General features: G+C 38.4%; 1 protein-coding gene across 2 annotated transcripts in view; it reads right to left on the bottom strand.

Moving 5' to 3' along the window:
• LOC133227536 (complement factor H) overlaps positions 1 to 14,523 on the bottom strand; it is a 396,803-nt gene that overhangs the window by 355,461 nt on the left and 26,819 nt on the right. For both annotated transcript variants that reach the window (XM_061382126.1, XM_061382127.1), the window contains exons 6-9: positions 9,989 to 10,159; positions 5,063 to 5,236; positions 1,151 to 1,339; positions 549 to 725 (exon numbers count right to left, since the gene is read on the bottom strand). In XM_061382126.1, the coding sequence (XP_061238110.1) occupies positions 549 to 725; positions 1,151 to 1,339; positions 5,063 to 5,236; positions 9,989 to 10,159 (711 nt within the window). The remainder of the gene's footprint in view (positions 1 to 548; positions 726 to 1,150; positions 1,340 to 5,062; positions 5,237 to 9,988; positions 10,160 to 14,523) is intronic.

Consider the following 14,523-nt stretch of genomic DNA (forward strand, 5'->3'; position numbering starts at 1 on the left):
GTTCTCCAGGCAAAAACACTGGAGTGGGTTGCCATTTCCTTCTCCAATGCATGAAAGTGAAAAGCGAAAGTGAAGTGGCTCAGTCGTGTCCGACTCTTAGCGACCCCATGGACTGCAGCCTACCAGGCCCCTCCGTCCATGGGGTTTTCCAGGCAAGAGTCCTGGAGTGGGGTGCCATTGCCTTCTCCTTGCTAGACTCCTGGACCCCCACAAAGATACCATCATTATCCACAAATGATGGTCAAAGTCTGTGTTTATATCAGGAGAGACGGTGAGATTCCTGCCACCTTTCTGACCTCACTCTGTTATTACAGGTTTCTTCATTGTGGATCTTCTCCTCTTTTCTTGACTAATGTCTATCAATAGGTACATGTATTTGGTTATATACTTATCAAGAAGTCTAGAGGTACACTCATAGACACTTGTAAACAATAAAATTAAATAGGTCCTTTGGCAAAACAAGAATCTGATATAAACTTTTGGAGTTGATAATACAGCTGAGTCTTAGAAAATTATGAATACATGGGATTCCAGCCCAGTTTACTCACTGACACGGATGCATCTGGGATGAGGAGACCAGCCACTCTCTGTGCAGGTCATTGTGTTCTGATCATTTTGAAGACTGTAGCCTTCATAGCAGCGAACTCTTACAGTTTCACCCTGTAAATATTTTTCTTCACGATGTGGGGTATGTCCATTTTCCAAATAATTGAAAATACATTGTCCTTAGGATCATAAAATTAATATGAAAGAAATACAGCATAAATTTGGGAAAACAGTACATTAAAGATTAACCTTATAGAATTTACATAAGAATGCATTAGTGTTCAAATATAACATGTAACAATAAAAATGGAAGCTAGTACCACGTTTGTGGAAAATGAAAAAGATAACATTCCATATTATTTGTCTTTAGTTTTATGACTAAAATATGTATAAATGATGCAGATATTCTTGTAAAGTCTCTGTATCTCTCATACGATTTACATGAAAAGCATCTAGTAAAGGGAAGTTCTATTGGATTTTTTGCTCACAGAACTCATCCCGTAGCCTTACTGTTGTTACATAACACTTAACTGTACTCACTTGTCAACTTTGTCTCTTCACTCTTTCAAAGATTATGCATATAAACTTAAAGAGGTTTACTTACTGAGGCATGGTTCTTCTGGAGACCATCCTTCTGCTGTGCAAGTCAGGTGGTCCCAGGAACGTTGTGAAGGAGGTACAAAATGATGATCACAGCTATAGACAAACTGTTGATTTACACGTGCTGGAAAGTATCCTCTGTATGAATAATATAGCCGTCCATGTTTTATTACTGGATAACTACAAGGTTTCCCTTGGAATAAAAAAAGTAGAAATAATGTTTTACCTCAGTATACAATTTGAATTAATATTTCATCTATGAAATATATCCTTGTTCAATTAATTACACTCATTGCATTATGGTTTCTAGGGGAAAAAAGTTATAGAAAATTCAGATGATTGAAGTATGTAAGGAACTCCTTGCTAATGAAGATCAAATTATGTCTTGTGGGTCATATTATGTAAAATTTGTATGTGGATTCTCTTGGTAGGAAATTATATTAAATGAATTCTCCTTAAGTACAGAAGTCCCAACCTTGGTTGACTAGCATCTTAATCAAGAGATGAAAGTACAGATTGTATCTTGTGGCTCATCTGCTTTCTTTTTCTTTCTTCTCCATTCTCATCAGAAATCAGAATCCTGACATTTATTCTCATACCAAGTCAATGTAGGAATCAAACAGATTTTTTTTACAATTATCATTCATTAGTTTACTTTTCTGTTTATTGGAAATATGGGATATATAGAGAAAACCACAACAATTTTTCATTGATCAAATCACACAGAGTAACATTCTTATTTATCTATCAAACTGAACATTAAGATATCTTTTCCCTTGCTTGTCTAATCAGAGAAATGAACAATGAATAATTCTTAATATTTAAATGGTTAAGATGAAGGGAAACCCTTGTCACTTATGGTCTAATTTTAATTGCAGAATGATGTATTTTTCAGTAATTCTTACAAATATTTTAAATGAGGTATAACATAATTACATTTTATTGTTATTAGCATATATTGAGTAATTTTCATGTATATGCTTGCTATGTGAATTATAAAATTTGGTTCTTTGCATATCTTAACCCATTTCTTTAACAAAGACTTGTCAATTATACCGTCTCATGGCCTATAGTCTGCATCTCTCATCACTGATAGATTTCCCCCACTTTTTTGAAGCTTTTCTACATTTTTAAGTTTGAAATGCTTATATAGTTTGATTCCTCTTAAGTAATACTCTAGGTTTCTGTCCACTACTTTTTGGAGATTAGAACATTGTCTCTTCATCCTTGAATTTTACAAATTTCATCATGTATGTTAAAATATGTGTATCTTTCAATAATTCTATGTTGGGCAAGTTTGAGTCTTTGTATTTGCAAGAACCAAGTGAAAAGAACTCAATTAGCTTTGTCATTATGTTGTAGAGGAGAGATTTGAGTTCTGATGATCTGATTTCAGAACTAGTACATTTATCATTTTGATGCATCATAGAATATGAATACAGTAAAATAATCCTCTGACACTCACTTCCAAAAGGTACACAAAGAGGGCATAATTAAAAGTAAGCATCATTACTATCACTGGCCTGAGCTATTTTCCTCCTCTCTTTTATTTGGGCACATGTGAATCTCTTTGTCTCTCTAACCAGATCATTTATTGAAGCACATATAATAGTCCACTATAGTTGGAATGGCATTGACTTTGTCAGGACTCAGAACAGCCTCATTCTTCTCTTACGCTCTATTAACCCAGGTTCAGGTCTCATGAGCAGGCTTGGCTGTCCATCATAATGTTGGCTCAGATTGATCTTAACATTGATGAAAAGTATTCACCAAGTTTTAAAGTGTTTCTAGTCTTTCTGTACCTCTGCAACTTACTCCAAAGATCCAGGCCCAGGATCTTATAATTTTTAAATTTAAGTTTTAAATTTCATGTTATTAGGTCCAACCTCACACATGGGAGTCATTCTGAGGGATGAATCTGTCCTAATATAGGTTCACTATCACCGCTTGTGTATCATTCCAGATGCATCTCCTTTGCAGCATTAAACTAGCTGATGATACACAAGAGGAAAGGAACAGGCCTGAGAACAAAGTCCTGCATCTGATAATCAGCTCATGTAATGAAATTATGAATATTGATAAACTATTTAAATAGTTTCCTCATGTTGTCCACAAGAACTTCACAAGGTCCCTTGTGGGATAACCTTGTTGTGATATAAATAGAATTGGGTTGATCTACCATTTTTAAAGGGCTTCCCTATGGCTCATTGGTGAAGAATCCATCTGCAATGCAGCAGACACAGGAGATGCAGGTTTCATCTGTGGGTCAGAAAGATTCCCCTGGACAAGGAAATGGCAACCCACTGCAGTATTCTTGCCTGGAGAATTCCACAGACTGAGGATCCTGGTAGGCTATAGTCCAAAGGATCACAAAAAGTTGTACATGATTGAGCGACTAAGCACACAGCACCATTTTCATAAATCCATCTTAAACAAGATTAAATATTTTTCCTAAAATTCTTATGCAGATTAAAATCTGTTTCATACTGCTCATACCTTCATTTTAATGGAACTTATGCTTTGAAAATTCATTTTAAATGTATGCTTGGAATTACCATTAAGGTCACTGAACTGTTTTATATCATTACAGTTTTCTTTCATGGAATAACTGGTTTAAGTATGCTGAAATTTTACAGTGTACTGTTAGAAAGAAGAAGATTGTTTAGAGGCAACTTAGAGGAAGTTGAGGAGTAAAGGAAGCATCCCCAGAAAATACTCTGTTCAGCTGACCTGATGTTTTTCTATATTTTACGGTTTTAGGAAAGTCCACAACGCCTTCCACAATCCTCTCTTCAAACAGAACCTAAGTACTCACCACTGAGTGTGCAGGACTTAGTGTCCATTTCTAAAGAATACACATGACTGACACACACTGTGTGACCAAGTCATACCTGGTGTGGAGGCTTCCTCCTCCCTCTCTGGGGTCACTGCCCCTGAGGAAAGGTAGCTGTCTCTCAAGTGATCTGCAGAGACGCCCAGCTGGTCAGGTACTGAGGCCTCCCCACAAAGCCAGGACAGTGAGCCAACTTGGAAGCAAAGCCTCCAGCCCAGCTGAGCCTCCAGGTGACAGTGGCCCAGGTCAATATCCTGACTGCCACCCATGCACAGTGATTCAGAACCAGACAGTGAAGGCCCTTCTTCATTCCTGACCCACAGGAGCTCTAAGAATATGGAGGGGTGTTGTCCTAAGCCAAAACGTTTTCTGGGAAATGTGTTAATTTTACTATGTATCCAATACAATGGCTTCCCAGTGAGCCCAAGTGGGAAAGAAGCCGCCTGCCAATGCAGGAGACATAGTACATGCAGGTTTCAATCCCTGAGTTGAGAAGAACACCTGGAAGAAGGCACTCCAGCATTCTTGCCTGGAAAATCCCATGGACAGCGAAGCCTGGTGGGCTACAGTCCATAGGGTGGCAAAGAGTCAGACATGACTGAGCAATTTAGCATGCATTCACGCAGGCATCTAAAACAATAGGTGCTATGTGATGTTATTTTTACTTAATGGCTTAGATCCAGTATTACAATTATTTTGCATGCTAATTCACTTCAGTCATGTCTCGTTCTTTGTGATCACCTGTGGACTATATCCTGCCAAGCTTCTCTGCCCATGGGATTCTCCAGCCAAGAACAGTGGAGTAGGTTGTTAGAGATTTATATATTCAAAAACACAGCCATATTTTATCTTTGAGTGGCAAAAACGTAAAGAGTTTTTAGTTTACAAAAATGTTTTTATTCCTTATTAGAATTGCCTACTTCAAGAAGCAAATAATGCCTCTAAAAGCCCCAAATTACCATACACAGTAGGGCAGATACTTGGATTTGCCCTACTACGTAGGGCATGGTGCCCCACTGTTGTGTGTTTACGAGAAATAAATTTCACAATTAAGAAGAAGGTCAAGATATGAATGGAACATACAGGCACATCTCGGAACAGGTACCCAGCCATCTCTGGTACACGTTGCATCAGTTCCACGGATCTCAGGAAAAAAACCCTTTTTACACTCATAAGTGATTTTATCTTGACCTCTGTATTTGCTTAATTCAGGTCTGTACACACCGTTTGGAATACGAGGAGGATCACATGTTATTTCTGAAAAGACAAAAGGTATGTTCACAATATAGAAATCACATCCATTAAAATAATCAATTATATAAAAATACAAAAGTGGATGTTATTAATTTGTTCTTCGTACAGCACAAAAGTCAGTAAAATGAGCACAGCCTCATACCCCTCCTGCTGTATCACTTACATTTCCCTTCATTGTGTTTCTCATCTGATGTATCTGTACCCTCAGTACTCTTGAACTCTCTTTCTCCACAGTCAACACACTCTTCATGATATTCCACATCTGGCAAAGAATTCATGATGTATCACTTCAGCTATTCTTTCCACTTTCTGCAAGTTTCTCGGCTTCTGTATTTCTCACAAGTACTGCTGGAAAATATTCTCCTCCCTCCAGACACTTGTTGCAATAGCACACCCTGTCCTTTTGAAGTAGACTTAAATACAGGGATTGCATAGGGCAATGAAATGAATGTGGAAGTAATGTTTTCCTTTAGGGAGGGAGGAAGTTGAAAAAGTCATTGAATTTTCATGTTCTCTTTCCCACAGCTACAGTGATTAAAGAAGAACATGGAAGGTCATATCTCCATTCCCTGATTCTGACAATTAAAATAAGGAGGAGGGTCCCTCCCGATCTATGTTTTCTGGGAAATTTGTTAATTAAGACTATATATCTAATACAATGGGCTTCCCAGTTGGCACAAGTGGTAAGGAATCTACCTGCCAAGGCAAGAGACATAGCAGATGCAGGTTCCAATGAAGGCTGGAAGTGAGCATACATAGAAAATAAACTTTAGTTTTTTAAGCCACTAAGATTTTGGAATACATTATTTTTATTGTAATAAAATAACCTAATCCAGGTTTCAAAACTCCTCTTTCACATAAAGACTCAGGTAAAAGGTGTCTATCATAAATACTGAGCTCCACCATTGTAGGCAAGAAGAGGACATCAGTCAGTTCAGTCCCTCAGTTGTGTCCAACTCTTTGCAACCCCATGAACTGCAGCACACCAGGCCTTCCTGTTCATCACCAACTCCCAGAGTTCACTCAAACTCACGTCCATCGAGTCAGGGATGCCATCCAAGCATCTCATCCTCTGTTGTCCCCTATTCCTCCTTCCCCCAATCCCTCCCAGCATCACAGTCTTTTCCAATGAGTCAACTCTTCCCATGAGGTGGCCAAAGTACTGGACTTTCAGCTTTAGCATCATTCCTTCCAAAGAACACCCAGGACTGATCTCCTTCAGAATGGACTGGTTCGATCTCCTTGCAGTCCAAGGGACTCTCAAGAGTCTTATCCAACACCACAGTTCAAAAGCATCAATTCTTCGGTGCTCAGCTTTCTTCACAGTACAACTCTCACATCCATACATGACTACTAGAAAACCATAGCCTTGACTAGATGAATTTTTCTTGGTAAAGTAATGTCACTGCTTTTGAATATGCTATCTAGGTTGGTCATAACTTTCCTTCCAAGGAGTAAGTGTCTTCTAATTTCATGGCTGCAATCACCATCTGCAGTGATTTTGGAGCCCAAAAAAATAAAGTTAGCCACTGTTTCCCCATCTATTTGCCATGAAGTGCTGGGACCAGAAGCCATGGTCTTCGTTTTCTGAATGTTGAGCTTTAAGTCTACTTTTGCACGCTCCTCTTTCACTTTCATCAAGAGGCTTTTTAGTTCCTCTTCACTTTCTGCCATAAGGGTGGTGTCATCTGCATATCTGGGGTTATTGATAATTCTCCTGGCAATCTTGATTCCAGCTTGTGTTTCTTCCAGCCCAGCGTTTCTCATGATGTACTCTGCATATAAGTTAAATAAGCAGGGTCACAATATACTGCCTTGACGTACTCCTTTTCCTATTTGGAACCAGTCTGTTGTTCCATGTCCAGTTGTAACTGTTGCTTCCTGACCTGCATAGGTTTCTCAAGAGGCAGGTCAGGTGGTCTGGTATTCCCATCTCTTTCAGAATTTTCCACAGTTTATTGTGATCCACACAGTCAAAGGCTTTGGCATAGTCAATAAAGCAGAAATAGATGTTTTTCTGGAACTCTCTTGCTTTCTCCATGATCCAGCGGAGGTTGGCAATTTGATCTCTGGTTCCTCTGCCTTTTCTAAAATCAGCTTGAACATCTGGAAGTTCACAGTTCACATATTGCTGAAGCCTGGCTTGGAGAATTTTGAGCCTTACTTTACTAGCATGTGAGATGAGTGCAATTGTGTGGTAGTTTGAGCATTCTTTGGCATTGCCTTTCTTTGGGATTAGAATGAAAACTGATCTTTTCCAGTCCTGTGGCCACTGCTGAGTTTTCCATATTTGCTGGCATAGTGAGTGCAGCACTTTCACAGCATCATCTTTCAGGATTTAAAATAGCTCAACTGGAATTCCTTCACCTCCACTAGCTTTGTTTGTAGTGATGCTTTCTAAGGCCCACTTGACTTCACATTCCAGGGTGTCTGGCTCTAGGTGAGTGATCACACCATCATGATTATCTTGGTTGTGAAGATCTTTTTTGTATAGTTTTTCTGTGTGTTCTTGCCACCTCTTCTTTCCACTTCTGTTAGATCCATACCACTTCTGTCCTTTATCAAGGCCATTTTGCCTGAAATGTTCCCTTGGTATCTCTAATTTTCTTGAAGAGATCGCCAGTCTTTCCCATTCTGTTGTTTTCCTCTATTTCTTTGCACTGATCACTGAGGAAGGCTTTCTTATCTCTCCTTGCTCTTCTTTGGAACTCTGCATTCAGATGCTTTATCTTTCCTTTTCTCCTTTGCTTTTCGCTTCTCTTCATGGTTATTTCTAAGGCCTCCCCAAACAGCCATTTTGCTTTTTTGAATTTCTTTTCCATGGGGATGGTCCTGATCCCTGTCTCCTGTACAATGTCACGAAACTCAGTCCATAGTTCATCAGGCACTCTATCAGATCTAGTCCCTTAAATCTATTTCTCACTTCCACTGTATAATCATAAGGGATTTGATTTCAGTCATACCTTAATGGTCTAGTGGTTTTCCCTACTTTCTTCAATTTAAGTCTGAATTTGGCAATAAGGAGTTCATGATCTGAGCCACAGTCAGCCCCGGTCTTGTTTTTGCTGACTGTATAGAGCTTCTTCATCTTTGGCTGCAAAGAATATAATCAATCTGATTTCAGTGTTGACCATCTGGTGATGTCCATGTGTAGAGTCTTCTCTTGTGTTGTTGGAAGAGGGTGTTAGCTATGACCAGTGCGTTCTCTTGGCAAAACTCTATTAGCCTTTGCCCTGAAGTAGCCATAGACAATACATGTAAGGAATGGGCATGTCTCTATTCCAATAAGTCTTAGTTTACAAAAAGGAACAGGCTGGATTTGACCTGGCACTGTGGCGTGAACCAGACATGGGACAACAAACTGGTTCAAATTTGAGAAAGGAGTTCATCAAGGCTATATATTGTCACCGTGCTTATTTAACTTCTATACAGAGTACATCATGTGAAATGCTGGACTGGATGAATCACAAGCTGGCATCAAGTTTGCCAGGAGAAATATCAACAACCTCAGATATGCAGACGATAGCACCCTAATGGCAGAACACAAAGAGGAACTAAAGAGCCTCTTGATGAAAGTGAAAGAGGAGAGTAAAAAAGCTGGCTTAAAATTCAACATTCAAAAAACTGAGATCATGCCAATCGGTCCCATCATTTCATGGCAAATAGAGGAGAAAAACTGGAAGCAGTGGCAGAATTTATAGTCTTAGGCTCCAAAATCACTGCAGATGGTGACTGCAGCCATGAAATTAAAAGACGCTTACTCCTTCAAAGAACAGTTATGACAAACCTAGGCAGCATATTAAAAATCAGAGACATTACTTTGCCAACAGAGGTCTGTCTAGTCAATGCTATGGTTTTTCCTGTAGTCATATACGGATGAGAGAGTTGGACCATAAAGAAAGCTGAGCACCAAATAACTGATGCTTTCAAACTGTGGTGCTGGAGAAGACTCTTGAGAGACTCTTGAGTAGCAAGGAGATCAAACCAGTCAATCCTAAAGGAAATCAACCCAAATCCACCCTGAATATTCATTGGAAGGACTGAAGCTGAAGCTGAAGCTCCAATGCTTTGGCCATCTGATGCAAAGAGCTGACTCACTAGAAAAGACTCTGATGCTGAGAAAGATTGAAGGTGGGGGGAGAAGGGAACAACAGAGGATGAGATGGTTGAATGGCATCACTAACTCAATAGACATGAGTCAGAGCAAACTCTGGGAGATAGTGAAGGACAGGGAAACCTGGCATGCTGCCGTTTATGGGGTTGCAAAGAGTCAGACACAACTTCATGACTGCACAACAACTGTGTGTACACAACAATAGTGTGCTACCCCTTGACATAGTCCTTTCTGATTTATAAAGTTCTACTCAGTCATTTATATCAACTTTGCTAGTAGACAACAAGGATAAATTTGCAATAATCTTTTTTTTTTTTAAGTCATGCTTTCTAGGTGGCTCAGTGGTAAAGAATCCAATGGAGGAGACAGAGGTTCAGTCCCTAGGTCAGGAAGATCCCCTGGAGAAGGGAGTGACAATCCATGCCAGTATTGTTTCCTGGGAAATCCCAAGGACAGAGGAGCCTGGCGGGCTACAGTCCATAGGATCTCAAACGAGTCAGACATGACTTCAACTAAACAACAATAAATAAACATCAATACTCCATTTTCAGAAAAAATAAACTGCTTAATGGTAAGGAGTATTTGAGTTAAAGCAACTGGTAAAATATACAGCAAAAGATATAAAAGAAATGTAACATTACCTATACAAGTAGGAGCTGGAGTCCATCCAGATTTAGTGCATATTGTATCTCCTCTCTGACCATATTCAAAACCGGCTGCACATCTGTATTGAACTCGTTCATTTGCCTTATAAGTTGCCTTTGGAAGTACAGCTTGTCCATTTAAAATGACTGGTGTTTTGCAGAAAATTTCTAAACAAAAGGGATTAAATTCCAAAATGTCCATTATATGTCAAAGTACTGTGTCCCAGACATAAGTTATATAAAGATAAAACTTTTGTTTCCATTCCATTAAGTAAGTTAGGTCACCAAACAAAGTCATGTTTTGACCTGAATGCTTGATGAATAATTTATCAGTTGTTTTTAACATTCATTTTGGAAGAAAGTTAAAATTCTCATTTAAATCTTGTTGCTGATTTATTTAGGGGGATAAATTAGTCTTCTTGAAGTAAATAATGTCTAGTAACTTCATCAGCTATATATATAAAACTGAATACCAAAGTAGTTTCATTGTGATTTATGTAAAACAGCCTATTCATATATATCCTGGTTTTCCATATATTTTGCTTTATTTTAGATTAATGTTATATAAAGAAGATGCTTGTTGTAACTTAAGCATTTTATATATTATAGTATTTTGAATGAATCTGAACATCAATTTCTAGAGCTGTGGGAAATTACATCAAAAGGATGTTTACCCATTTGGTGTTACTAAATATTTATGTTGCCTCCTGTCCTTCATTTGTAGAAAGCTAGAAAACATCATGTACTTAATGCCTTTCTTTTTTTTTCAACTTTTTCTAGGCTTGGTTTTTATTTTTATTTTTCCTAATTTTTATTGGTGTTTATTTGCTTTACAGTGCTGTGTTAGTTTCTACTGTACAGCACAGTTAATGAACTGTATGTATACACATATCCCTTCTTTTTGGATTTCCTTTCCGTTTGTGTCTCCACAGAGCACTGAGTTCCCTGCGCTATACAGTAGGTTCTCATTCATTTTCTATTTTATACATAGTATCAATAATATCTCTATATATGTCAATCCCAGGCTTACAATTCATCCCACTCCCCCTTCCCCCTTGGTATCCATACGTTTGTTCTCTACATCTGTGTCTCTGTTTCACCTTTGTAAATAAGATCATCTCTACCAATTTTTTCAGATTCTACATATATGTGTTAATACACAATAGTTGATTTTCTTTCTGACTTACTTCACTCCATATGACAGTGCATAGGCCTCTTCTACATATATCATTTTTTAAAAGCTTTTTATAAAAATTTTCAAACATAAAAGTAGCAAAAATATGTGATCTCAATTCCAAATCATTTAACCTTGCTTTAAAAAAATAATAATTAGCAATACATAATGAACTTTTCTCATATCATTCAATATTCTTATACCAAATAATGTTTCCAGTTGTACTGCTGAGGCACTTAATAAGTGTTCTGCTGCTGCCAAGGCGCTTCAGCGGTGTCCGACTCTGTGCAACCCCATAGACGGCAGCCCACCAGGCTCTGCCCTCCCTGGGATTCTCCAGGCAAGAACACTGGAGTGGGTTGCCATTTCCTTCTCCAAATAAGTGTTCTAACACTTGCATATATTGGGAAAGTAAAAATCAATATATTCAAGAAGAATATATGTGTTTTTTGAGGGAAAACATTCTCATGGAAATAATTTACATAGAACTACGGAATTTTTTTTTTAATATGAAGCTGTATCACAGATATTACATTCAAATTGCATGAACTCATGTAGTTTTGCTATGTAATTAAAATACCATATTTTTTTTAAAAGTAGGTCAAATTTGATACATAATTTCAGTGAATGACTTGTAAAAATTATATATTTTTTGTTATTGATAATAGAGTAATTATTAACAAAATACTTTATCAAAGACATTAATTTAAATCATGGTATTGCACTTCCAAAAAGCAACTGACCAGCTCTTGTGATTGCCATCCCTTCAAGTTTCTGTCAAAAACAAACAAACAAACAAAAGGTGGCCATTATCTTTCACAATGCCCTCTCTCAAACAATTTCCCCTGGGATTCCAGCAACAGGAACCAATTTTCCAGATTCTATTCTCCCTTCATCTCAATCTTTTCTTTCCTGTTTGCAACTTAATGATATTTTTCCTGTCACTTCAGTATTCCACTTAAAATGCTTCACTGATTCCCAAACTAGTCTGCATAAAAGCCTAATCCTTCAGCATGGTGTGTGCCACCCCTCAGAACCTTGGACTGTTCATATTCACTCTATCACTGACTTCCTCTCTGCCTGCATCCTACGTTAAGGCCCCTGAGAAAAATGGGAACAAGGGGCTTCATGCTCAAAGAGGCCTCAAAGCCACTGCCCCTTCCTCTCCATCTGACTGGTTTGCTTTTCCCTGCCTCAATCCATCTAAAGATTCTCATTCTTCCTTTAAGACATGTTTTGCATCAGTCATTTCTGATAGATTTCACTAACCACAGAAATGTATGCAAAAAATAAACCCCACCCATGATCCTCTAGAGCTTCCCTGTTGGCTCAGTTGGTAAAGAACCTGCCTGCAATGCAGGAGACCCAAGTTGGATCCTGGGTCAGAAAGATTCCCTGGAGAACAGAATGTCAACCCACTCCAGTATTCTTGCCTGGAAATCCCATGGACAGAGGAGCCTACTGGCTACAGTCCATGAGGTTGCAAGAGTCAGACACAACTCAGCAACTAAATCACAAGTCCCACCACATGATCTCTAGAGCATATGTAACTGCTACACTGCATATAAATATGTTCATCTTTATTAACTCAAAATAGTTTTGTAAAAAGGACTTTCTAGGAAGAGGAACACTTCTCTTTGCGTCTCACTGTAGGACAGACTAAACTAAGAAAATGTAAATAATGTGGGGATATTAGATAATGTTAAAAAATATATGGTAGAAATTTCTCCCAAACAAGTATTGGTAAAAAAAAAAAAATGTATGGTAATTTTAAATAAATTGGACATAATACATTATGACAAAAGCAAATATCATCATGAGGTTCTCAAGGGAACATTTCACACAAAGATAGGCACAATAAAAGAGAAAAACAGGAAGGACCTAACAGAAGCAGAAGAGATTAAGAAGAGGTGGCAAGAATACACAGAAGAATTGTACAAAAAAGATCTCAATGACCCAGATAACCACAATTGTGTGGTAACTCACCTATAGTCAGAAATCCTGGAATGTGAAGTCAAGTGGGCCTTAGGAAGCCTTGCTACAAACAAAACTAGTGGAGGTGATGGAATTCCAGCTGACCTATTTCAAATCCTGAAAGATAATGCTGTTGAAGTGCTGCACTCAATATGCCAGCAACTTGGAAAACTCAGGAGTGGCACAAGACCAGAAAAGTTCAGCTTTCATTCTAATCCCAAAGAAGGGCAATGCCAAAGAATGTTCAAGCTACCACACAATTGCACTCATTCACATGCAAACAAGGTAATACTCAAAATCCTTCAAGCTAAGTTTCAATAATTGAACCAAGAACCCCTAGATGTACAGCTAGATTTAGAAAAAGCAGAGAAGCCAGAGATCAAATCACCAACATCTGCTGAATCATAGAAAAAGAAAGGGAACTCCAGAAAAAACATCTATTTCTGCTTCATTGACTATTCTAAAGCCTTCGACTGCGTGGATCACAACAAACTGTGGAAAATTCTTCAAAAGTTGGGAACGCCTGACCATCTTACCTGCCTCCTGGGAAACCAGTATGCAGGACAAGAAGCAATAGTTAGAACTGGACATGGAACAACTGACTGGTTCAAAATTGAGAAAGGAGTATGTCAAGGCTGTATACTCTCACCCTGCTAATTTAACTTACATGCTGAGTACATTATGCAAACTGCTGGGCTGGATGAAACATAAGCTAGAATCAAGATTGCTGGGAGAAATATCAACAACCTCAGATACATAGATGATATCACTATAATGGCAGAAAGCAAAGAGGAACTAAAGAACCTCTTGAGGAAAGTGAGAGAGGAGAGTGAAAAAGCTGGCTTAAAACTCAGCATTCAAATAATGAAGATCATGGCATATAGTCCCATCATTTCATGGCAAATAGATGGGGGAAAGGTGGAAACTGTCAGATTTCATTTTCTTGGGCTCCAAAATCACTGCAGAGGGTGACTGCAGCCATGAAATTAAAAGGCTCTTGCTACTTGGAAGAAAAGCTATGACAAACCTAGGCAATGTATTAAAAAGCAGAATCATCACTTTGCCAAAAAGAAGGTCTGTAATGCCAAAATTATGATGTTTTCCACTAGTCATGAATGGATGTGAGAGTTGGACAACAAAAGCCTGAGTGCCAAAGAACTGATGCTTTCAAACTGTGGTGCTAGAAGACTCTTGACAGTCCCTTGGACTGCAAGGAAATCAAACCAGTCAATCCTAAAGGAAATCAGTCCTGAATATTCATTGGAAGGACTGATGCCAATGCTGATGCTCCAATACTTTGGCCACCTGATGCAAAGAGCCAACTCATTGGGACAAACCTCTGATGCTGGGGAAAATTTAGGGCAGGAAGAAAACGGGGCAACAG

The sequence above is a fragment of the Bos javanicus genome, chromosome 16 (assembly GCF_032452875.1).
Source record: "Bos javanicus breed banteng chromosome 16, ARS-OSU_banteng_1.0, whole genome shotgun sequence".
NCBI classification, from domain to species: Eukaryota; Metazoa; Chordata; class Mammalia; order Artiodactyla; family Bovidae; genus Bos; species Bos javanicus.